General features: G+C 32.4%; 1 protein-coding gene across 1 annotated transcript; it reads left to right on the forward strand.

Annotated features, from left to right (window-relative positions):
* Window positions 1-1,652: 1,652 nt before the first annotated feature.
* LOC126810581 (transportin-3) lies at window positions 1,653-25,421 on the forward strand. Its single transcript, XM_050535725.2, has 27 exons — window positions 1,653-1,824; window positions 3,107-3,196; window positions 4,088-4,129; window positions 4,396-4,467; window positions 5,065-5,138; window positions 5,289-5,352; window positions 5,951-6,043; window positions 6,306-6,449; window positions 7,091-7,165; window positions 7,357-7,457; window positions 7,780-7,855; window positions 9,628-9,690; window positions 10,123-10,269; window positions 10,768-10,875; window positions 11,124-11,221; window positions 12,054-12,193; window positions 12,779-12,970; window positions 13,634-13,725; window positions 14,888-14,973; window positions 15,305-15,365; window positions 15,754-15,894; window positions 16,509-16,625; window positions 17,401-17,495; window positions 18,142-18,298; window positions 18,568-18,735; window positions 19,988-20,100; window positions 20,773-25,421. The coding sequence occupies exons 1-27, from the start codon at window positions 1,708-1,710 to the stop codon at window positions 20,831-20,833; spliced, it is 2,787 nt and encodes a 928-aa protein (XP_050391682.1). The 5' UTR covers window positions 1,653-1,707; the 3' UTR covers window positions 20,834-25,421.

Raw genomic sequence — 25,421 nt, forward strand, 5'->3', positions numbered from 1 at the left:
CCTTTCTACGTTCATATCATATATAGGGACTCTATTCTTTTCGAGGCGGACAAGTACAGCTGTCTGGTCGTTCGGATGGGACGAAAAACCGAGGTCCCGTGTATATATTGGAGTGGACGTAAAAGATCCCTTGACAGATGGAATTCGATAAAAGAGTAGGCCGTAGTGCCGCTGTCCGGGCAAAATTTCCATCATAGCACAGTGTATGGCGTATGCCCGTCTTCATTAGCCCAGTTCCAAGCAGAACAGAAGGACGTTGAACCCCCATTTCATTTCTTTTCATTTCTTGAAACTAGTTGGGAAGCCCCCCGGTCCCTACCCCATGCCCCGGCTCCTTCAGCTATGTCTACGAGCATGATTTGCTACCATATTATCTTAGCCCGCTGCTTAATATTGAGCGACTTGTTTATTCGACTGAATTATTCGACTGAACTATTCGACTGGTTTATTCGACTGAATTATTCGACTGGTTTATTCGACTGGATTATTCGACTGAACTAACTGACTGGTTTTATCGACTGGACGAGGCCACATGAAAATGTCAAATACCTTATCCCCCCCACCCCCGCCCCACCCCATCCCCTTTCTTCGTTCATATCATATATAGGGACTCTATTCTTTTCGAGGCGGACAAGGACAGCTGTCTAGTCTTTCGGATGGGACGAAAAACCGAGGTCCCGTGTATACATTGGAGTGGACGTAAAAGATCCCTTTGACAGATGGAATTCGATATAAGAGTAGGCCGTAGTGCCGCTGTCCGGGCAAAATTTCCCTCATCGCACAGTGCACTATGGCGTATGCCCGTCTTCATTAGCCCAGTTCCAAGCAGAACAAAAGGACGTTGAACCCCCATTTCATTTCTTTTCATTTCTTGAAATTAGTTGGGAAGCCCCCCGGTCCCTACCCCATGCCCCCGGCTCCTTCAGCTATGGCTACGAGCATGATTTGCTACTATATTATCTTAGCCCGCTGCCACCGCTGCTTAATATTGAGCGACTTGTTTATTCGACTGAACTTTTCGACTGGTTTATTCGACTGGATTATTCGACTGAACTAACTGATTGATTTTATCGACTGGGCGAGGCCACATGAAAATGTCAAATACTGAAGCGACTAGATACTATGCTGTCATCAGTTTTATGCATCGGACACAGACTTAATTCAAGTTGTTTATATTAGTACGGCCATTGTTTTCAGTTGATGACGTCAGTCGTTGACCCTTAACCCTAGATGACGACCTTACTCGCAAAGAGAGGTCAACACGTTGTTTAGGGTATTGCTATTGGAAGGAAAATCTCAATAAAATTGTGACTTCAACTGTCAGATTTGAACTTGGGGGAAAATAATCAAAATAGACAAAAAACGATGTAATCATAATTGAGTTAGTGCGTTTTTTATTTCAGTCAAACAAACTATTCCCAAATTTTAGCCCAACCATCGACCGAGTTTGTTGACTGGAAATTCTAGTGGTACTTAGGGGTAATTGAGAAATTAAAGAAAAAAAGTGTTGTTTTTTTTTTAAACACTTTGATTCTAATTGCAAGTGTAAATTATCATACTATTATTGGGTTATTATAAGAGTTTTCTTTCTGAAAACGGAGAAATTCATTTGCTCCGTATCGCGCACCTGCTCTTTGATTTCCGGTTTTTAGGCGAAAAGTGAAAAAGTTCCATGAGTTTTTAAAACTTCTGAAGAAAATATTAATAATGGAGCAAGCTCCTACTCTTGACACTGTATGTCAAGCGCTACAAGCGCTCTACAACAACCCTGATATGGCCGGTAAAGAAAAGGCGTCTGTGTGGTTAGGCGAACTTCAAAAATCGGTAAGTTTATGCTTCTCTTTCTCTTTCTTGAATCTTACTTTACTTTAGTTATTTATTCCAAAATTCCAAGTTGAAAGTTGGTGAGAAGGATCAAGGAAGATAAATGTAATTTGTGAATTGCTAGAAATTATTCTTTCTTATTTTGCTTGCAGCTTGTTTTCCAATATAGTATAATATTATTATACCTTTTTGAAAGTTTGATAGTGTTTTGTTATATTTTTAAGCTAAAACTCAATTTTTTAAAATCTAAATGGGTCGAAAAGTACATGTTTATGAAATATGAATGTATTTAAACTGATTTACATTCAATATTTAAAATTTTTATTGTAATATCTAATCAGTTATGTTCGGAGAAATATGTGAGCAGTCCTAGTATTAGATATGCCTAACATCCAGTCCACATTGGGAGTCAGGTTTGACATTACACATATGCACTGATGTTTTGCCTCGTTCATCAAGTCGCATCAGTATAAGTGGTGCTCGATAGCGTTGATTTTGAAATATTCGTTGTGTCTTGAGTATTGGTTATCAGGAACCCATAATTTCACAGTAAGATGACAACATCAAAATGGCTCAACATTAAATTCTATTCCATGTTTTCAATGTCGAAGATTATGGATATTATTGAGTTAGAGATTTAGCTACATTAACCAGCCTCCCACCATTTAAATCAGACCAGATTTTGTATGATCGTTTTAGAAAGAATTAATCCAGAAGATTAATGTACAAAGAGGGAAACTGACTAATTATATAAACCCAAACAATGCAACAATACACAATCAATGGAACAATACACAACATGAAATCAATACAGGTACCAAAAATGTCTAATAAAGAAATAATAGACCTGTACACAAACAATTCTGTAGTTGTGTGTATGATATGATAGCAGTACACATGTACATGATGTATAGCAACATAATTAATAATAGTACTTGGTACAATTCAAACAATATTGGATATTGCATAAAAATTCATAAGACGTAGTCTTCAAACAGATTATAATAGTCTTGTCACATACATACATGTAGATTGTAAACCAATACATGTACATAAACTACACAGCAAAGTCCTTGCATATCAGGAGGCCCTAAATGTTTTAATGGATACAGTGAACTATATCTTGCAGCCATGATTCACAAGTATTTGAACGGTAGATATCCAAGCGACGAGACCACTAAATCTCAAGCTTACTTATAATTGTACTAATGTATATTTTTTGCAAAAAATATTGGATTTGTTATATTTTTCATGGCAATGTTTTCTTTTTATTACATTTAAGGTTTTTGCATGGCAAATAGCAGATCAGTTATTGAGATTAAATCAAAGTTTAGAATCCTGTTATTTTGCTGCTCAAACAATGAGAACAAAGGTAACTCTAATTTTGACATATGTACATGTACTTTCATTAATTGTTCAACAGATACCATCTTCTTTGGTAGATCAGGCACACTTTTTTTACCAAATATTTTATTTTCTAGAAGGGGTGCGCCTAATGCACAGTTTTAAGCAAATCCAGGCTTTTGCCGTGTCGACACTGAAGTTGAAGAAATAACTGCCCGAGAATCAAGACATGTTAACCATGTGGCGCTAAATCAAAAGCATATGATATATTACCACCCAAATTAAATACAATATTGTTTCTTTTCTTGTCCACTTATATATAATGTTTTAGATATGGCTAAAATGCGTCCAGATATGTCAATAATGATTTAGATAAATTTAAAATATGTCCTTAATTATCGCTGGTATTTCTGTTAATTCGTGCATAAAAGATGTGGCCATTTTCTGCAATTCCATATAACAGACAATGCTACCACCATAGGTTTATAGCAGTTTAGCATTAACAGTGTTTAAAATGTGTGCATAACTGTTGTTAATATTTCTGTTATTCCTACATATATTTCTGCTATTCCGTATAATATACCGGTACTGGTAGCCATTACCGGCAATCCAAACACTGTCCCTGTTCAATGTCAATGGTATTGTTAGTCAAGTTCACGAAAAGGGTGGGGCTTACGTCAGGCAAGCATTTTCATTGGCTTTTAGAAAGGTAACATCCATTGAGCAGACGATCAATGTACTGTAGGTCATTGGTATTCTCTTGCTCTCTTTAGCTTGTTCTCTGTCCATCGCTTGGAAAATGTGGGTGTACCTTGCATGGCAATTGCTTGTTTAAAATTTGTATGGAGTTATCTACATTTATGATAATAATTAATTATTGATATTTGTTTTCATTTTACAATTTGTCAATCTTTTCCAGATCCAGTATGCATTTCATGAATTACCAGTGAATTCTCACCCGGTAAGCTTATACTGTCAATAAGTAAACCTACCAAATATGAAAACTTACATAGGCCTATATCATTCTTGGTAAAAATGTAGTTTCAGTTTTATTCATAAATGATAACACTACAAGACTTATTTAGATTTATTATGATTAAATATTATATTTTGGACAGATGAGTACATTATAATACTTACTTGTATTATCTTCTGTTTATACTGATCCATTGTTATAATGATTTCAATACTTATTATTATGATTTAATTATTTATTATATTTTTCAGTCATTGCGTGATTCATTAATAGAACATGCTAGTAAAATAACACCTGAAACTCCACCTGTAATTGTTACACAGGTAAGTTATTATCTCTTGTGTTTATTTCGTGACCACATGTAAAATTCAATTTTTAAAACTTCGATTTCTTGTTAATATTTTTCAGTAAATTATGAAAGCTTTAGTTGGATTTTATAGAACATGACAGTTTGTATCAATAGCATGATTTACAAGCCCAACTGTTAAACCAAAATATATTAACAGAAATGCATCAATTTACGAAATCAACAACCACTATTTGTTTACTGCAGTTGCCTTCCATCAAAAACATTTGAAAAAATTTTGGTTTGGGTCATTGTAAAAGAGGACGTTGATATATTTAGTTATATCCAGATTAGTACTATTAGTAATAAAAAGGTATAAGCACACATAGGACTTTGATAAAGAAATTTATGGGATTATTCTTCTTGGTGCCAGCAGTAATAGGAGTATACATAAACCAAATATAAATATTCTTGACTTGTTTACTTGAATATAATACATTGTTCAGAAATGTAATGTTACAGGACATAGATATTTATATTGTAAATCATTCTTAAAAATGTTTGTACATGTATATTATAATTTCTAATACTGTAATATTTTAAGAAGTTTAATTTTGAGTATTATTTATTCCAGCTAAGTTTGGCATTAGCAGATTTAATTCTACAGATTCCGTCCTGGAAAGGTGGGGTTGTCGAGATCATTCAAAAGTAAGTTAAGTTAATTTATATTCTCTGGTTTAAGATTTTGTTTGGCTTCAACATGCAAATAGTCATTACTGATGAAAGTAGTCTAATTTTATAAGGAATAATGTATCTATTGTTAATTACCTGATTTATGTTTATTAACTGTTTCCTTAGGTTTGGTTCAAATGCTCAACAAACATCATTTTTATTGGAGGTACTTACTGTCTTACCAGAAGAGGTAATTAATTATAAAAACTTCATACAAGGGTTGTGGTTATTTTGAGGTACAAACGTATGATGCATAAGTGGTCCATTCATGTGGACGTGGGGTATCGGATTGAACACAAAAGAAATGTAATATAAATTGGTAGTTTACTTTAAAGATCCATTGGCAGTTGAAATTCACAAAAAAGAATTGCTGTTCGAGCAAATATCTCCCCTCTTCAAAGAATGTACTCATAACCATAGACAATAAATGTACCTTATATGTTATTTTATTTTTAGTTATGTACAAGGTACTGTATACTGGGGAATGCACTAGAATCTGTCACATTCAGCTTCTGAATATTACAACAATTTGTGACATCCGTCATCATTTTCAAAAAGGACATCAATCTTTTGTGCATGTTCCGGTTTTGAGTATTATTTCATGCAGTTTAAAAAGACATATTTGAACATTTCCGTACGATGCCAGAAGTGACAGATTCCACTGTCTATTGTGTATTCAATACATGTACATACAGATATCTAAATAGTTTATTTTTTTATTGTGTCCTGCAAGTATTTTTGAATCCAGATTTGTCAGATGTATTTAACATAATTGATCTCTATTTCAGATTAATAGTCGATCACTGCGGCTTGGTGCAAACAGAAGACAAGAAGTAATAGCAGAATTAACATCAGCTTGTCCTGTAGTCTTACAATTACTGGTAAGTAATGAACCACAGCATATACAAGTTATCTTTTTGTGTTAAAATAAATAGGGTAGAAAATTGGTTTATTCCATCTCTAAAAAAACATATTTAGTGAACTGTATTACACTCACATAGATTGTTTAATTGTTCTGTAAAAAACATAATGTGCCCAATATAATTGCAGAAAATATGTTGACAGTGTTGAAAAGGAAAGCAATGTCCTGATTATTGTGTGTGACATTTTATGTTTCAATAATACCGCATTGTATTTTTGCAGACGGCATGTTCAGAGTCGGCAGGAGATGATAAAAGATTGCAAGCTAGAATATTCCGTGTTGTTGGAAGTTGGTTTAGTGTAGGAGGTATTTCTCAAGATGCTATTATAAATACACCATTATTACAGGCACCATTTGAAGCCTTGGTATGTATACAGTTTATATTTGATATCTTTAAACGGCATTTGGTGAAAGCAAAATATGATAACAAACAGTTTTATGGATAATATTCACTAGGTTTATTATTAACTGCAGCGTTCATTGGGGGTACTCTCACCGTTACCAAAGGGGGGTTGGATGACCGAATGGTTAGCACGTGCGTGCTGTATCATAAAGCCTGTCATTGAGTCAACTGGCGTGGTTTCGAATCCCCGGTTGTACGTGGCAAGGAGTAGGTTCGCCTGTCCAACCTCGTGGGTTTTCTCCGGGTCCTCCGGTTTCCTCCCACTGCTAAAGACCCCTACGCGCAAGCGAATTATTGAAATAAAATTTTTAAAAAAAAACATGTTAGTGACCTAGTTTGTGTCGAGTGGACATTAAACCCAATCTCTCTCTCTCTCTCTCTCTCTCTCTCTCTGTGTTATCAAACAATGATCATTTAAATATTGCAGTTGATAAACCTAGTGAATGTTATAGATAAAGCTATCTGTTATTTGTTTATATATATTTTAAAGCCTGGTAAAGCATCCTGATATAAGTAATTACTATTAAATATTTTCTTTTTTTACTCTCTACTCTCCCCTTCCAAAGAAACTTTACAATAATAAATCACATTTGTATTTTATAGAGACACAGAGAAACACCATCACATCTTCATGAAGCTGCTGCAGATTGTCTTTGTACAGCACTTTACAGTATGGAGGTATGCTATAATTTGTTAATCTTGGTAATATAGAATTATTATTCTAATATTCTACATAATTACAGCCTGGTTGATCCTTTTGATCTCTCACAAATTATACATTTGGATATACAGATATGTTAGATTTGGCCAAAGTACAAGGATTCTCTGATTTGATATATGTTGCTTGAATTATGATGAATTTATTTCAGGATATTCAGAAACATCCGACATTAGCTCAAGCTTTATTTGAAGGTGTATTAACATTAACCGAAGGTTATCATCTTTCAGTAGCTGATGAAGATTCAGATAAGTATGTTTATGAAATATGACTTATATACATTAAACAATTTATTTATGTTTTGTGTACTTGTAGATTTCTTTTTCTGTAGCTGTAGTTACAGCAGCAGACTCACATGTTACACATCAATGTTTGAATCGCTTGTCATGGGTAATATTTGTTGGGTTGGGCAGTATATATTTATTAATATGTATTCTTCTTTACATTACATATACCCATAATAGATCAAAATAACCATATGCTCATAAAATCTATAGTAAAGAACTATTAGCAAGAGACTAAACATGTTTTCATTCTTTTCAAATATTGTACTGTTTTATTTTTCTATTTACAGATCTATTAATTATTGTCGAGTATTTACAGAAATAGCTGAAGCTTTTTTAAATGTGATAGTAACAACACCAAATCAGGTAAACTATACTATACGTAAATCAGATAAAGGGTACTATACTTTAATTAGGAAAGGATTCTTTATACCAAGAGAACTTAGTAAATACTATATAAAGTATCTTATTCATTATATACACTGTAACCTGGATATCATTTAATCTTGAGTTTTTACCCCTTATTTCATTAACATTCATTCAATATTAAATCATTGATTGAAAATTAGTAAAAATCTTCTAAATTCACCCAAATCATCAGATTGGTAATTGGGTCCAGATTAAAGCTGATAACAAATTTAATTTTGATAACAAGTGTCCATTTAGAAGCGTTTAATTTCCCGACCACTGTTCAAAATAATGTGCAAATTAATTATTATAACTGAGTGAGTGTGATTATAGACAATATGTGAAGTAAACTGAACTAAATAATTCTATATCAATGATTAGTATGATAATACTAAAAAAAGTTTAGAAATTAAGTACAGTAGAATCTGCATTAAGCAGCCACCCAAGGGAATTTTCACAACTGACCGCTTAACAGGAGTGGCCTCTTAATAAAATCTCATAGCTTTTTGTGCTGACATAAATTAAATATTACGCTTGGATGCATTGGAAGCGGAAAATTTGACCGTCGCTGAATCTTGCGCCGAACGAAAATTCTTTACTCAAATCTCGGACATAACTTAACGGGAGTGGCCTCTTAATAAAATCTTGGTGCTTTATGTGCTGACATAAATTAAATATTACGCTTGAATGCATTCAAAGCGGTAAATTTGACCGTCGCTTAATCTTGCGCCGAACGAAATTTCTTTACTCAAATCTCGGACATAACTTCTGTATACTTGTCATTTTGTACCAACCTTCGATACTACTGTCTACCATTGTGGTGCATTCGATAATATTTATCCATTTTTGTGAAGAAAATCGATGAATTAATTTTATTTTATCAAAAAAGCACATGCACAAAAAAAACATCGCTAATTTTATCACCTATTTACAGGGGGTGTAACTCTGTATGTAATATTATAGGAGGCGCTAAAACGTCTGTTGTTAAAACAATAAAGTGGCAATGGAAAAGAGATACTAGATGATCGTGACAAAACTCGGTACTTTTATTTTATTCAATCAGTATCAAATAATGTGTCGTTACGCGTGAAAACAATGATCAGGTTAGTCGTTTAATAAAACAAAAGATTAATTAACAGATAATCCCGGGTAGATTGTTATTTTTACATTTCTTTTTACCTGATCAGTGGGGGTCCAGTTAATTAACTACTACGCACGGGATTAGCGTTGGTGTTACAAAGAACGACAAGATGGTATCATTCAACAATGGCCATTGAATGGGCTATTTTTTGTTGAATTTATTAGTAAAATAGTGACCGCTGGCCGCGTTAGAGGAGTGACCGTTGAATAAAGAGATTAAACAATAGAATTTCTACGGGGGGAATTTATCGTGACCGCTTACAAGGAGATGTCACTGAATAGGAGTGGCTGCTCATACAGATTCTACTGTATTGGTTATTTTTAATAAAAAGAACATAAATACAGAAAACAAATAATATTGTCGACAGTTGTCCTGCCAGCAATTGTCCTGCTCCCATTAATAATCAATTGGGTTGTTTATTTTTCAACAGTCATCGGGAAATTAAACACTTGTAAAATAAACAACTCAATTGATTAAATGATACCCGGGGTACAGTGATAGATTTTCAACATGTTAGGTAACTGCCATACTTTGTGTGTTGTTTTTAACAGGGATTATTAGATCGTATCTGGGTTTTTTTTCTTTACAGGGATTAGGAGACTTTAGAATATTAGAATTACTTTTAACTTGTGTTGGTCATCATTTATATGAGGTAAGATTTTTTAGATTCTGTGTATAAGTAATTATTTATCATTGGATAAATGTCTCTTACATGATTTAATTTTCTAACCCCCCAAAAATCCCCATGTGGCCTAATCCACATGGTTTACAGCATGTTAGATCACAAAGACTCTTACCTGCAAGTAAATTATTGAAATAAAATTGAATCATATGTTAGTCCTAAAATGACCTAATTTGCGTGGAGTGGAAGTTAAACCCCAATTCTGTTCAAGAGTGGCAAGCGGAAAGCAGTATGTATCGACAAAGAATCAGAAATACTTCTCAAAAAGAGTGTCTTATTCTCAGGTTGAAAAATAGACTGAAATAACATAGGAAAACAATTTTATTTTTAACTTGTGTCATTCACAATTTATCATTGTATTCTGTTACTGAAAGTGACAATTTACAATATTCTGTATTCCAGGTGGCTGAAATAACTTTTAATTTTTGGTATCGTTTATCAGAAGATATGTATCAGAAGAATGATATGGCTTTGAACGAATTATTTAGACCATATATACAGAGATTGTTGATATCATTAGCTAAACATTGTCAATTAGATCCAGATCATGTAAGTTACTGTACATAGAAATATTATCATTTTTATTTTTCTGTTTACAATAAACTTCAAGACTGAATAACTGTTTAAAAAATAAAATTGAAATGAGATGTTGGGATATCAGACATCACATAATACTGTTGGCCAGAAAATAAATAGCAGTTTTATCAGGTAATAGAGAATTTAGGAAGACTGTAAAATAAACAATAAAAATTATGAAATAACACAGTGCACAAATATATGATATAACTACAATTTACATGTGGTTTTAGATTTTTTCAAATATAGTCGCTATACGCTGTCCTGGCGATAGATTATTAAAGTGTCATTGTCTGTGAAATGTAAGCCATAAACATTCCCATAAACACTCATACAATGGTCATGCGAATTTAAAAACATCTGAACTGACAGACATTTGCACAGAAGATTTCTATGAATATGGTACACAAAATATTCCTAGGTTCATGTTAATATAAAATGTTGTTGTTATTTATTTATAATAATTTTTAGGACACGATACCCGATGATACCGGTGATTTTGGTGAATTTAGATTACGGGTGTCCGAATTAATCAAAGATGTTGTTTTTATTGTTGGTTCAACTCCATGTTTTAGTCAGGTAGGTTTTTTTATGCAATTGTTAGAGTGAGTTGACTGGTTATACAAGTCTCTTTCATTCAGATATCACATCCTTCACTGAGATATAATGCTTCATCAATTGTTTGAGAGAATTGACTGGTTATACAAGTCTTCTCTATTATAATATCACATCTTTCACAGAGATATAATACTTGATCAATTTTTTCACTAGTACATTGTAATCTCAATCAAACTGAATAAACTATGAAATCTTTTCTTTTTTGACAGATGTTTTCCAATCTACAGAATCCGACACAGAACATACCATGGGATGCTTCAGAAGCATCGCTATTTGTTATGACGGCTGTGGCTAAAAATATTTTACCGTAAGTTTATTTAGGAAACTAAATGCCATTAGTTTTGAAACTAAAATTCTTATTCCATGATATTAATGTTTGTTTTCAACACAAACATGCCATGAAATTAATGTTGTTAACTAGGTTAAAGTTACGGATTCTTTTTTTTTCTAATACTATTTATTTGATAAATATTTACATATGGGATTTGAAAACAAGCCAGAGCGTATATATTAATTCATTTCTCAGAAGAAATTATTTACAGAATTATAAATACATTGTTCAAAATTATAATCATAGATTATATACTGGTATAAAATTATAAAGTATAAATTTTTAGTCTCTCTCAATTAATTAGTCAAAAATTTATAATGGATAGTGTACAAATCAGTTAATTTAGAGAATGTAATAGAATGTAGTGTGGTTAGCGACATGATTATCTGATATCATATTCAGGGAGTTTGAATCATTTGCGAACTAAAATATTGTGACAGTTGAATCTCCAAAATGAAAATCAGCCCAAAAATGGTTCAAATCTATTCAGTATTTACAAAGATATGATGAATTAAAACTCTCCCAGCATTCGACATCCTCTGTAGACAATATAAACAAGCCACCTTAAGTGTTAGGAAATGAGCCTTTCATTTTTAATCTCATTGAATCCAATTTGAAAAATTTATCAGTCGTTGATTTTGTTTTGTTAATTAAATGCTAAATTATCAATTTTGAGTACATTTTAGCTTTGATTAACCTGTGAAAATTTAGATATTTTATTAAAAATGCGTATTACACATTGTTTGGCACATATTTACCTTCTGTTATAACCTATCAATGATTTATTTCACAATTCATTTTATTTTAGTGAAGAAAAAGAAATAGTACCACAAGTATTAGAAGCTGTATTAAATCTTCCTGAAACAGTTCATATTGCTGTACGATATACAAGTTTACAATTAGTTGGGGAATTATGTGAATGGATTGAAAGAAACCCACAGTATTTAGGTAAAAAATACTTACATACAATTTCAAAGCATCTATCAGTAATTTATATAAATATTTTCTCCAAGACTTCTGCTTTAATGATCATATTCTCAGCAGTTGATCTTTGAAAAAAAAACCCAGCATTTCTTTATATGTATCTTCTTTGTATTGTAAATTGTTGCCTCGAGGATACACATTGGCATGCACGTAAAAGAACCCTTGACAGTTGGAATTCTACATAGGAGTAGGCCATAGTGCTGTTGTCCTGGCAAAAATTCACTCATAGCACACTGTATGGCGTATGTCCGACGTCTTCATTAACCCAGTCGGAGCAGAACAGTAGTACGTTTCTTGTCTTGGGGAACACTTTGATATTACACAATTGACTGAAACTGTTATTGGTCTTAATCCTTACGCTGATGATCAGTCCTGTCGCCGACTTACTACTTTTATTCTAGGCTATTCTAATGAGAGACCAGACCCCATGTAATGAAACAGTTAATAAGGCAAACATATATACACAAGCTTTTTTATTTTTAATTGTGTGTTAAAGGGTATTAAATACTAGATTTAATTAATGTCTAAATACATAATGGTTTATTACAGATCCAGTATTACAATTTTTATTGGCTGGTTTACAGCAACCATCATTGGCATCCGCAGCAGCTAATGCTTTACAGAGTATATCAATACAATGTCGTGATCATCTAACAAAACATTTTCAAGGATTAGTACAGATTATTCAAGCTATGGATACGTTTAACTTGTCCACAGATGCTGCTATTGGTTTATTAAAGGGTTTGTATATCACATTATTATGATTTTAAAAATGTTGAATTACTTTACAAGTAAAAAGTATATTTATGTAAAATGTATATAGATACACAAACAAGCAATGCTGTTTATGTAAAATAGATTCCAAATCGTGGGATTGTCTTTAACAGTATTTTTTCATCAGTCTTTGTCTGCTCAGTCATTTGTAATTTCAGAGATAAAAACTCATATTGTTTATAGAGCAACAATGGCTCACTAACCAGGAGGTCCCGGGTTGACAGTAAAAATCAAAACAATAGTAGGTTGTATCACTGCTGTCTGGGCAAATTTTCCTTACACCACCCTGCATGGTGCATACCCATCTTCATTATACTGGTTGGTGTAGAAGAGAGAGAGAGAAGTGGCCAAGTGGGGTTCAACGTCCACTCGACACAAACTAGCTCATATTGGGACTATTTCAATTTTTCGCTTTCGTAAAGGGCTGTGTATTAGTGGGAGGAAACCAGAGAGCCCAGAGAAAACCCACGAGTTGGATAGGCGACTCTACTTCTTGTCATGTACAAATGGGGAATTGAAAATCATGCCACTTGACTCAATGACCTACCTTATGTTGCAGAAAAGTTGTAACTTCGTTTGTAATTTTAAATTTGGCCATGGATTACCCTTCTTTACAAAATAATATTTCAGGCACAGCATCAATATTAGCTCGACTTCCACATCCTAAAATAGCTGAAGGTTTACGCACACTGAGTTCCTTTCAAATAGCACAGTTAAATAAAGTAAGTCAAATATAATTATTCAAAAAAGTTTTTTTTTATAACTTTCAGAAACATTAAACTTATATTGAAACTGTCTTTTCAGTTTCCAGATTATGGCATGAAAGTAAAATAGAAATGATTATTGTAGCCAAACATGGAAATTTCTTGGATTCTGAATGGTGTCGAATGGGTTAACAGTCCTCTAAATTTCCGATGGCAACTCACTTTGAATGAAAATTTCCTGGGAACTATAATGTCTTCGCAATAGCAAAGAATTCTACACCTGAAAACTTAACACCAGAAAATCTTCATGAAATCTTGCTTGTATGTCAAATTCAGCCATTGCCATATTAAAACACACTCCTGAAACAAATGTATTTGAAAGAAAATTTCATTCAATGTTGGTTTGACAATGTTGCTATGTTGACATTCTGCCATAATCACTAATCAGACTGGTCAAATTCCAAGATGTTCAAAAAGTGAACAAAAATATTGCAACTCACACTGAGTCGTAATTAACTGATGTTCTTAAATAAAAAAAATAGAACAGTGACTGATATGACTGGGAAGAAAAAAACTGATTTTCAAACACCATAAACAGTTTTCAAAGTAGCGTGAAAACCACATACAGCATACACCTACATGATCACACAAGTGTATGGTCATTTAATAAAAACAGTATGCAATTTCTTTCAAACTTAGTCATTGCTGAAGTTCAAAATCATTTTAAAAATATATAAAAACCACTTACATTTCTTTTCCCATGTTATAAAATTAATGCAGAGTAACCTCTCTTTGTAAATAGACAGTCATAACGAATGAGAGCAACATGTTATCTCTTTATGTCATAATGTTTTATTACGTTAAAATTGTTTTCTTTGTTTTTTTCGTCATTAAAACAGACAAACGACAGTCAAAAATCTGAAAGAAAGAATTCCAAGAAAAAGTTGAATATTTTGGGCTATGATATCAATCAACACATCTTTTTAGAATTTATCAGCCTTGTTCAGTTTTATTGCTCATTTGATACTGCTTAAATATTTCATTAAATTTGGTATCCAATGTGCAATAACATTCCGCTTAAATTCTAAACAAGAGATGTATATCAGGTGTTCTAGAATGAAAAAGCATCCATCACTAATTGGTATTTCAGCTACTAGTGATTGTATAACTTACTTTGTAGTTAATAGCTGAAGAAACTGGTCCAGTTAAACAAGGTTCTGATAATGATCCTACTGTATGGTTAGACAGATTAGCTGCTATATTTAGGTATAATTATTATTTTTGTATGTTCTGAAAGAACAGTTCAATATACTTTACATACAGACAGCTAATGATACATAGATACAACACAGACAAAACAAGTTGTTTAATTGTTTATTGTACAGAGAGCTAATTATAATTGTACAGGTAGTCTAATGGGAGTCTTTGCTGGTGAAATATAGATAACACCACAAACAATACAATTAGTCTCACAGGAGTCTCTTGTTGTTCAAAATAGAGATAGATATGGTACTCGAATATACAACACAGACAATACAATTAGTCTCACAGGATCCTTTTTTTGGGCTAAATCCCCATTCTTTTTTTTTTCTTAAAGATATACAAATCCTACAGTGAATAATGGTCAAGTACATCCTTGTCAAGCTGTTATTCAAGAGGTAAATATATCGCTAAAAGAGTCAATAAATTTTCTATCTTAATGGGAAAGTGAACACAGAAATAATACCATACTGGTGGTAATATATAAATTGGAATAAATGAAATGAAATTATGATTAACTTCCTACTTTTATGCACCAACAGGGCTAATAAAGATGTGTACTATTAGGGAAATATACACATGTTCTTTTACATGTGGGTTTTACGTACTATCTGAACGATTAGACATTGCTAGTTGTCAGGACCTTGTCCTGCACCATTGATATTGGGAAACCATGCTGGAAAATCCTGGATAACTTTCTCGAAACACACCAATGCCTTTTACTCACTCCGTCACCATGCTACCGTATGAATTGGAAATAATTGTGTTTAAATGTTGTTATTGTAGGTATGGTTAGTATTATCACAAGCTTGTAATAAATATCAAGCTGATGTTAGAATAACAGAGAGATGTTGTCGATGTATTAGATTTGCTATTAGATGTTTGGGTAAAAACTCAGCCACATTATTAACCCCTCTAGTCACACAGGTAAGTTAAATTTCTGATATGCCTTCAGTACATGTATGTGAATATTGAATATAGTTTATAATCTAGGCATTAGGACTCGTTGTTGTAAAATAAATCCTTGAGGGTTATTTGAGTAGTTTTGAATTATATGCAAATTACAGCATTGTGAAATTGAATCTTCAAATAAAATACAGTCCAATTAGGGTTCAATTTACTCAGTGTATACAAAGACATAATGAACTGAAAATTATATCATAGAAGATATAAATAAGCTAGCGTGCCACCTTTTAGCGTGTATTGCGTTAACTCGGAAAACTTGACCTTTTGACCTCCAGGGTCACAAAGAACAAAGGTGAATTTAGCAAGTTTACATTTTTATTGAAAGAGTGATTAGTTTTGATCATTTTCATGATTCAAGAATGGCTGCATATTCACTTTCAGTGTAAATGACCTCATTTGACCTTTGACCCTAAATATCTCGAAAACACCCCAGTAGCGTACTGATTACCATTCAGCATCCTATTCTACACACAAAAAAAAATTTGTAGAAAAGTTTGATCTGATTTTGTGCCCATTTAATGGACCCCAAACTGAGCCTCTAAACTATAGTTTGATAGTATGTATTTATTTTACAGATGGTACAGTTATATCAAGTACATCAACATTCATGTTTTCTATATTTGGGTAGTATATTAACAGATGAATATGGTACAGAACCGGGTTGTATACCAGGTTTGTTAGATATGTTACAGGTGTGTATATATCTATACCTACTTTATACAATTTCAGTTTAAACTTATTTCTCTTTACTATTGGTCACATCCAATGTTTAATTTACTATTTAATTACCTATCATTATTTGATTCAATTCAAACATCAATATTTGGATTGTTATTAATACATTTTCAGATTTCTAGAAATTGTGAGATTTTCAAATAAATAATGTTTCTTTTATTCGTTTATTTGTTTGATTGGATTCATTGAATAAATATAAAATTCCATTAGTTTTAATTGACACTGAATAATGAATACAAAAAAATCTGTTTCAATAGTTTGGAAAATCTGTTTGTATTAGAACATTTGTGTATGGTGAGCACTACTTTCTACAATTCAAAGTATTTGTGTATTGAGAAAGGTATTCTTTTATCGGTGATATATTTAAACACTAGGACCTGAATATAGTATGGATCTGTCTAAAGTGGATTTCAGGATAAGGGATTATCATTATAACTTCCAATTGTGTTATAGTGCTGTAAGAAAATGTTTTAAAAGCATTTCTTCATCCCCATCGTCAAAATATAGTTTTAAAAATGAGTAAATAGCAAAAAAATATAGCGGGCGAAACAACTGACATGAGCACTGCCATATTGAATAGTCAGTGGTCTGAACACCTGTAATCGTGCCCACAGTTTACATCCGAAGGTTGCCCTGGTGTATAATATATAATGTTATCATTATAATGATGGTGAAGTCAGCAGTATTTAGTCATTATTGTACATTTAATATATACTTATACGTCTGTTCCAGGCATTTTGTGGACCTACATTTAAAATATTAGAAGAGCATAATGGATTAAGAAATCACCCAGATACTGTAGATGATTTATTTAGATTATGTTTACGGTAAATATTATTTAAGGTTATAGAAACATCAATGAACAGATCTGTTAGTGTATTTCATACCTTTTGTTGAACAATAACTTTGTGGTTAAAAATTTTTTTCGAAATTATTTTGAACTAATGGGTTTTTATATATGTTTATGTAAAACTAACAATAAAAGGTATTGTTCACAGTTTAATGTCTCACTGACATGAGACTTTGGAGGTGGGAGGGGTGTTCTGTGGTCACGTAGGATGTGGATGCTCTCCAATATGTACACCAGCTGACGACATTTAATTGTGCCATCTGAATGAATGGGAAACACTTTGCTTGTCACCCCCACTGACTCGATCCCTGATAAAGTGGGAACCAGTATCTGAAAAAGGGAAATAGACTAAGGTTCATCTTGGCACACATTCGGATTTGTATCCATGTCATTTTGGTCAGGTGTCCAGTGCCCCTACTGTTCAAGCACATGGCCCCCAAAATGAAATAACCTGAAACTGGACTAATTAATAAAAGAATACAGACAGGTTCAGAGGTCATTACTCCAGTTTGTACTTAATTAATTGAAAATTCCTCATTACAAACATTAGAATTTAACTTGTTTATGTATCTATTTCTACTTAATTCTGTTTTTGTAGTGCTTTCATAATTTTCTACTTGTAGATTTATCCAGAGATGTCCTGTCCCGTTTTTACAAAGTCCCATGTGTAAACCTTTAATATGTTGTGCTATAGCTGCCTGTTCATTGGATCATAAAGATGCCAATGCTTCTGTGATGAAATTTCTTGCTGATTTCTTCAAATGTGGTAGAGAAAAAGATGTAAGTCAAAGTAAAAAAATTGAATTATCTCTATAGATGAAAATCAGGCATTTTCTCCTAACAGTTTTAGATATTTCGCCTTGTAAACAGGTATGAGTTATTAGTTCAAATCATGTCCCACACTGTGTGAATTCTGTTCATCTTTTGGTTACAATCTGCTTTTGAAAATTGCAAAGATAAGCTATACATCTAGAACAGAACGGTAGTTATTTCCACGGTCCCACATCCACTCTGAATATAATTTATTTCGTTTTCTTTGTATGTTTTAGGATCGAGAAGATTTTGAAGTGCGTCAAACTCTAGTCAAACAGTTATTAAATGATCATGGTCAGGCTTTAATACATGCTATTATTAACGCTTGTATTTATTGTTTACCTACATATATGATTCCTGATGTAGCAGAAGTTGTACACGAAATTATGTTAATTGATAGGCCTGTAAGTATAAATCAAGTAATACAAGAGAGAGAGAAATGGGGTTTAACGTCCACTCGACACAAACTAGGTCATTTCGGGACTAACATATGGTTTATTTTTTTATTTCAATAATTCGCTTGTGCGTAGGGGTCTTTAGCAGTGGGAGGAAACCGGAGGACCCGGAGAAAACCCACGAAGTTGGACAGGCGACCCTACTCCTTGTCACGTACAACCGAGGAATCGAAACCCGCCAGTTGACTCAATGACAGACCGTATGATACAGCATGCGCGTACTAACCATTCAGCCATCCAACCTCCCCAGTAATACAAGTTCTTATATTTTAAGGGCTGGATAGGGGTGTGGGGTGTGCATTGACTGACTTGTATTTAGATTATAACATCTGTCATTGAGTTAAGTCGTGTTGTTTCCATTCTGGGATTGTACTGACAAGGAGTAGGGTCACATGGATTCTCCCTCTTAAGAAATAAACATAAACTTAGTGTGTCTTGAAAGTCATTTTAAATTGTGAATGAGAAGGTTGCCTTTGTTCATAGATACTTTTTCAGTAAATGGTACTATTTAAAGAAAGTGTCTATATGAAACAGGAGGCGTAAAAGCTATGTTATAATGTCAAATGTAATCAATGATACTTTCCCACAGAAGTATTTATCAGGTGGTTATTTCCAATAAAATTTGAAAGTTTTGGTATATATGGAGTGAAAAACACTAATGGAGTGCATACAGGACAAAAATGTAAGGGTTTCTCAAACCGGCAACCCAACGATTAGGGATGTCTGCTCGAGTGACGTCAAAGGTTGCACGCAAAGATTGTTTGATCTCTCAACGTTAGTGAGCACTTGATGTATATGTTGATAAACTTGATGGTGAGCTTAAACGTACAACAGCTTCTGAGATAAAAAAAAAAAGGAAAAAGACGTGGGATAATCCGGGAATTTAATTAGGCTTCGATATAAATGATAATGGACAGCGATTAAAGACAACATTGTCTTGTATATGCCATGAATTCTCCTCCGGCTTCACACCCGTTGCTAGGTACCAAGTCAGCCAATTCATGTGACACAACCATGACTTCTTTAAATAGATTTTTTATAGCAGAGTATTCCCTCATGAATACAATGTTTTGAGAAGTATTTGAAGCAAAATTTTGATAGATTAATTAGTTTGAATATATTTTTAGTCCAAATATATCATCAAATCACCAAGTTTGTACAGAACTCTACAATATTAAAAGTTGATTATGATTTGTTTCAGATGTTTTGTGTATTATTAGAAACTACATTAAAAGCTTTACCAGCTGAAAATAGTGGTGGTGCAGTAACAGCTACACATAAACAATTAACTGACTTTCATAAAGCAGTAACCAGGTAATATATATTAGATTTATCCTGGATTTCATCAACATTTATTTCTATTCCACCTCTCAGTAGATTTTGTCATCCTTATCAACCCTTTTAATTGGAAATATAATTTTACTGATAGGGTATATCAAATTTCTCAGTTGCATTGATATTTGATAATGTCAAGATGATTCAAACTTGTTAAAAATTTTGAGTATTTGGAAAATGATAGAGATTTTGTCAAGAATCTTTGATTGAGAAAAGAAAAGATTGATGGTAAAGTACAACTATGGGTAGTTCTAATAGGGAGTCACAGTAGCTCCGTGAATAAGGTGCTGGCTCACTTACCAGAAGGTCCCGGTTTCAATTCCAGTGTTGGTTAAGAAAATTCATCAGGATTTTTCATTGGGGTTTCCCTTTATAAGTGGTGCAGGATGGAGGGCCTGTCTATTCATTCAGATAGGACAAAAAAAACTAAGATCCCATGTACATGTTAGTGTGCATGTAAAAGAACCCTTGACTGCTGGGATTCAATGAAGAGTCTGGGTAAAATTTCTCTCGTAGCATACTTCATGGCGTCTGCCTGTCTTTGTTAGCTTTGTTGGTGTAGAAAAATTGAAGATAAAACCCTATTTCATTACATTAAAATTTACGTATAGTTTCATGTTTTGACAAGAAGTCCTATTTTCTTCTTTTCAGTGCTGAAGCTATGAAACATGTGTCCCATTCTTTGAGAGATTTTTCTCGCCTCTACAGATGATTTCAATGTTTAAATGTGGCAGAGAGAAGACTATCTGTGATGTTTTTATATAAGATAAATAAGCTTGTTATTGTATAGACAACTTCATCACCTGCTTATATACTTAACCTTATGTGCTTACACCATGACTTGCCTCAAGACACTTGATCTACGCAGAGCAGAATATTGTGGTTGTGAATAGTTTTTTTGTTTTTTTTTTAAGTAATTTTTCAATAGGACTCTGCTTACCTCTTTTATCTAGTTATTTCATAATAGGCTGGATGTCTTTACCATTCAATCATAATGCAATAGTCTGTGGCGCTACAGACTTTCAAGTTCGAACAACAGCAAGTAGTGGTGTTTTGGTTCCCATTTATAAGTGAATTTGATTGAAGAAATTCAAATTATTTAGTGCTTTTGTGATGATCGCTATCAAATGATCAATCATTTAGAAAACTACATTGGAGAGGTCACAATTTTACTCTCTTTTTGTTTAAAAGTTTGGTCATTTTCCTTTGTGTGTGCTCTTTTGAGTTTGTTAAGTAATTACATGTTCCGGTAGGCATTGCGTTTTTTTTTTTTAAATTGTCTTTTGAATTCCAAAGGAGACTGAATCTTCCAAGTACTGTTATTTTTGTTTGAGGTTGGCAGTACATCTTGTAGCAATTGAATCGAGCAATAAAATTTTGAGATGCTCGTACAGATACTCACTACAGATAGTGTAGTTGTTCATATGCAATGTGATTTGTTGATGGCACAGATGATATGTTACTTCATCAAACCAATGTAAAAGATGTCATGAATAACGAAGTATGAAGAACATGTAAAATATGGCCTCCTTTACATCAGATTTGTCAAGATTTTATTATGTTATTCTTTTAGAATTGATTTTATTTGATTAAAAATTGATCATTGTTTATGTTATGAATAGAACAAAAATTCTTTTAAAAATGCAATACATTTAAATTAAATGATAATTAATTCTATAAATACATGTATTGCTGTTGAAATCAGTACTGTTAGAACATATATCAATTAGCATTACTGCACAGTTATAGGTTCACTGCAGTCATTCTGAGAAATTTATTTGTTATTTCACTGTTCATTTACATGATGAACATCCTTGTCATTAAGGTCATCGAGCAGTCTAAAATGCGCATTTTAAAGCTAGCACTATAATTCTTTTATTTTAGGTGGTAAACTATATATTGATCACCAAAAAAATACCAATTTTATTTACCAACTATGTTCCAAACTTGGCCCAAAAGCATGATAATAAAGGGTGCTGATGACAACAAAAGTCAAATTTTCTCAGTTATGCCCGCATGGATTTTCTTTAAATTTGGCATGAACAATGCTGATTGCATGTCCAAAAAAGCTACTGGACAACTTTTGGCTATAGACTGTGGTTTGTCTGGTATCCATGGAAATGCAAAAGACCTATGAGTTTTCTTGAAATTCTATTAGTACATGCTAAAAAGAGATATCGATAATCACTCCAGTAGATGGAAAGTAGAGGTTGTAAGCTACATTTCGAAACCAAAAATGTTGGAAAATATCATCTCAGAGTATTTTAAAATCGTTCTTCTTTATTTACCTTCAAACGGGATTTTGTGATTTTGGGTTAATTCTTTGAATACATCCACAACAAGTTTTAAAATACAACAATTCAGACGTAAAAAGTAAATATCTACTTCAGTGCACTACTCGGCCGCTCTATGAATTATTTTAAACATTTAAAAATAGCACTCTTCAACCATCAGAAAATGAAATTCAGACACGTTCCACTCACGATAGATGGTAGACCTGAATAATCGCATATTAGAGGGAAATCCTTCTGACATCACATTATCTAGATATGATTGTTTACAGCAGATGACGTGAACGGTGTATACAACATCATAATTTATTCAAGATCAAGAACTGATCAAGGTCGAAGACTCTCCCCCCCCTCCCCCCGGATCCGCCCCTGACTGACCTAATTAGTCATTGTTAAACAACATCTTGAAAACCAATAGATTATGTGTATACAATCTGATTTGAACATCTCCATTGTAACAGTGTAGTCCAATCAAGTAAAGTGCTGATTGTAATTAAGTTATCTAGAATAGTTCATTAAGGCTCATTTAAATTGATTTAATACATCTCAGTTTCAGAGAATGGCTTACAGTGTGTTTTGTGGAAAGACACATTGAAGAGTTACAGTTTTTATTCTTAAAATCATAATAGTTAGAAAAACTAGATAAAACTTGAATATAATAATCCTTGTGAAACCAGTGCTTGTTGTTAAAACCTTTATTAATTATATTGATCTAGTCAGATTTATACATCTATCAATTATAGAGTATTATGCTCATTAATACTGCCATTATATTCATTTAATATTCCCATCTTTATAGAAGGAATGATGATATTATATTATAACATTCTAATATACCATTCCTTATATTACATTCTACGCTTACATTATCTACATAGGGCAATAATACCAATCTATTAAATAGATCAAAGACTTCATTCTTGCAGGCATTTATATCTTTTTCTACTCTATCTTTTACATGTAGATCAACCATTAATATATAACGTTTGGTCTATAACAAGATTTATATGTAAATAATACCAATGGCAGATAAATAATGTCAAGTTAACAATAATTGTAAATAGAGTATGTAACAATATGATGAAGCATAATTTATAGGATTTACAATAACTGTTAATTTGAGTTATTTATGAAATTTAGATATTGGCAATTTGTATTAAGGAAAACACCCATTGCATTAATTATGATATTGGCAACATGTTTAAATAAAACATTCATTGCATGCATTTCAATCTATTTTCTTTCAGATCGAAAAATCCCCAGTTGTACGTGACAAGTAGGGTCACCTGTCCAACCTCGTGGGTTTTCTCCGGGTCCTCAGGTTTCCTCCCACTGCAAAAGACCCCTACGCGCAAGCGAATTATTGAAATAAAATTAAACCATATGTTAGTCCCAAAATGACCTAGTTTGTGTCGAGTGGACGTTAAACCCCATTTCTCTCTCAGATTGAAAACACATTGATTACAAAGGCTCACAAAGTAACAATATCTGAGTTAGTTTAGATATATATATATTATAAATTACCTTTTTATTGCTCATACATGTAGCTACACCACTAATTTATTGTTATATTTATAGTCAAAATGTATTGTAGTGTTTGCATGTTTTACAGTAGACTCATTGTTTTGTACATTTGTGTCCATGTATATTTAAAACATTTTGGATTAAAGTATAATCTCTAATCAGTAATTATGCAATTACAAATACAATGGTAATATCACAAATTGAATACAAATTACAACTTGATTATCAGCCCATATAAATAATTAAAGTAATTATCTCTGCCAAATAGATTAATAACATTAGTAATTATATTCTTTATGTGATGTGTATTTTTACACTATTATAATTACTTGGATCAGAAAAGGTCAAAAATTTATAATTATCACTAATGTCATGAGTATTTTTTTTATCTCGCCCGAGTGATCATACACTTTTATCAACACCAGTATATTCTATGTTATATTTTGTCACCAAGATTAGAAACTTTTGGCCATTTTCCTTAGACCTATTGTGACTGAAGTCAAATTCTAACAACATTTGTGAAAAAAAACAAGGGATACATCTCTTCATTATATACCAGTAATTAATTATTAAACAGGTATTATGTAAGACCTAAATTTGCCTATTGCAGGTCTTTCTTTGGGCCTTAAATATTACATAAATTATTAGACATTTATCAACATGACAAAGACCATAAGACATTTAAGTAGATTAGAATGGTTTGGCCATTTATTGATTTAATTTAGAAATGGAGAAGCAAGGCTAAGACAAGAATGACCAGTATGGTGGTTACAAGAGTGCATACATCTTGTCAAAACTACAACCATTAATAACTTAGTTCAAAATAAAGTAATTAGATTGAAATTTTCAAAATGTTCATTTTGCATCATTTATTTTTGAAATATTATAGCGAGAACGGCAAGCTCTTTATCTAAATCTTACATAATGCCCCTTTAAGCATAATAGATCTGAAAAAAAGATTGCATAAACAAAGAAAATAACATTATTTTTATTATTGCCTCGGAAAAAAACAATCAAAACTTATTTAAAGGGCTTATATAAATCTGAGCATTAATTTTGATATTGGAAATGCATGTAAATTGTCAGTTTTTATTTGTATATATTATAATTTGGTGTAAAATATGTACAAATGTATTTTTATTTGCTAAGCACTGTGTTGTAGGTAGAGTATGCGGCTATAGATTAGCCCATCAAATGGGTAACTAGAAATGATATTCTATTTTTAAATAAAAGAAACCATGAAATAATTAGACTGTAAATACATGGGAAAATTTAAAGAGATCTATTTTTGGTAAACCTAGACTCCAGGAATATGTTTTATTTATTTAAACAATTGTTTTCATTTTATCTCATATGATACTGTGACCCATCTAGAATATGAAAGTTCTACCAATATTTGAATTTTAATACATTTATTTATTGTCTGTTCTATTGTAGTTGTTTATAGTGATTGAGTGTGAACACATTAAAAAGGATTTTACAACA

Source organism: Patella vulgata, chromosome 2 (assembly GCF_932274485.2).
Source record: "Patella vulgata chromosome 2, xgPatVulg1.2, whole genome shotgun sequence".
Classification (NCBI taxonomy): Eukaryota; Metazoa; Mollusca; class Gastropoda; family Patellidae; genus Patella; species Patella vulgata.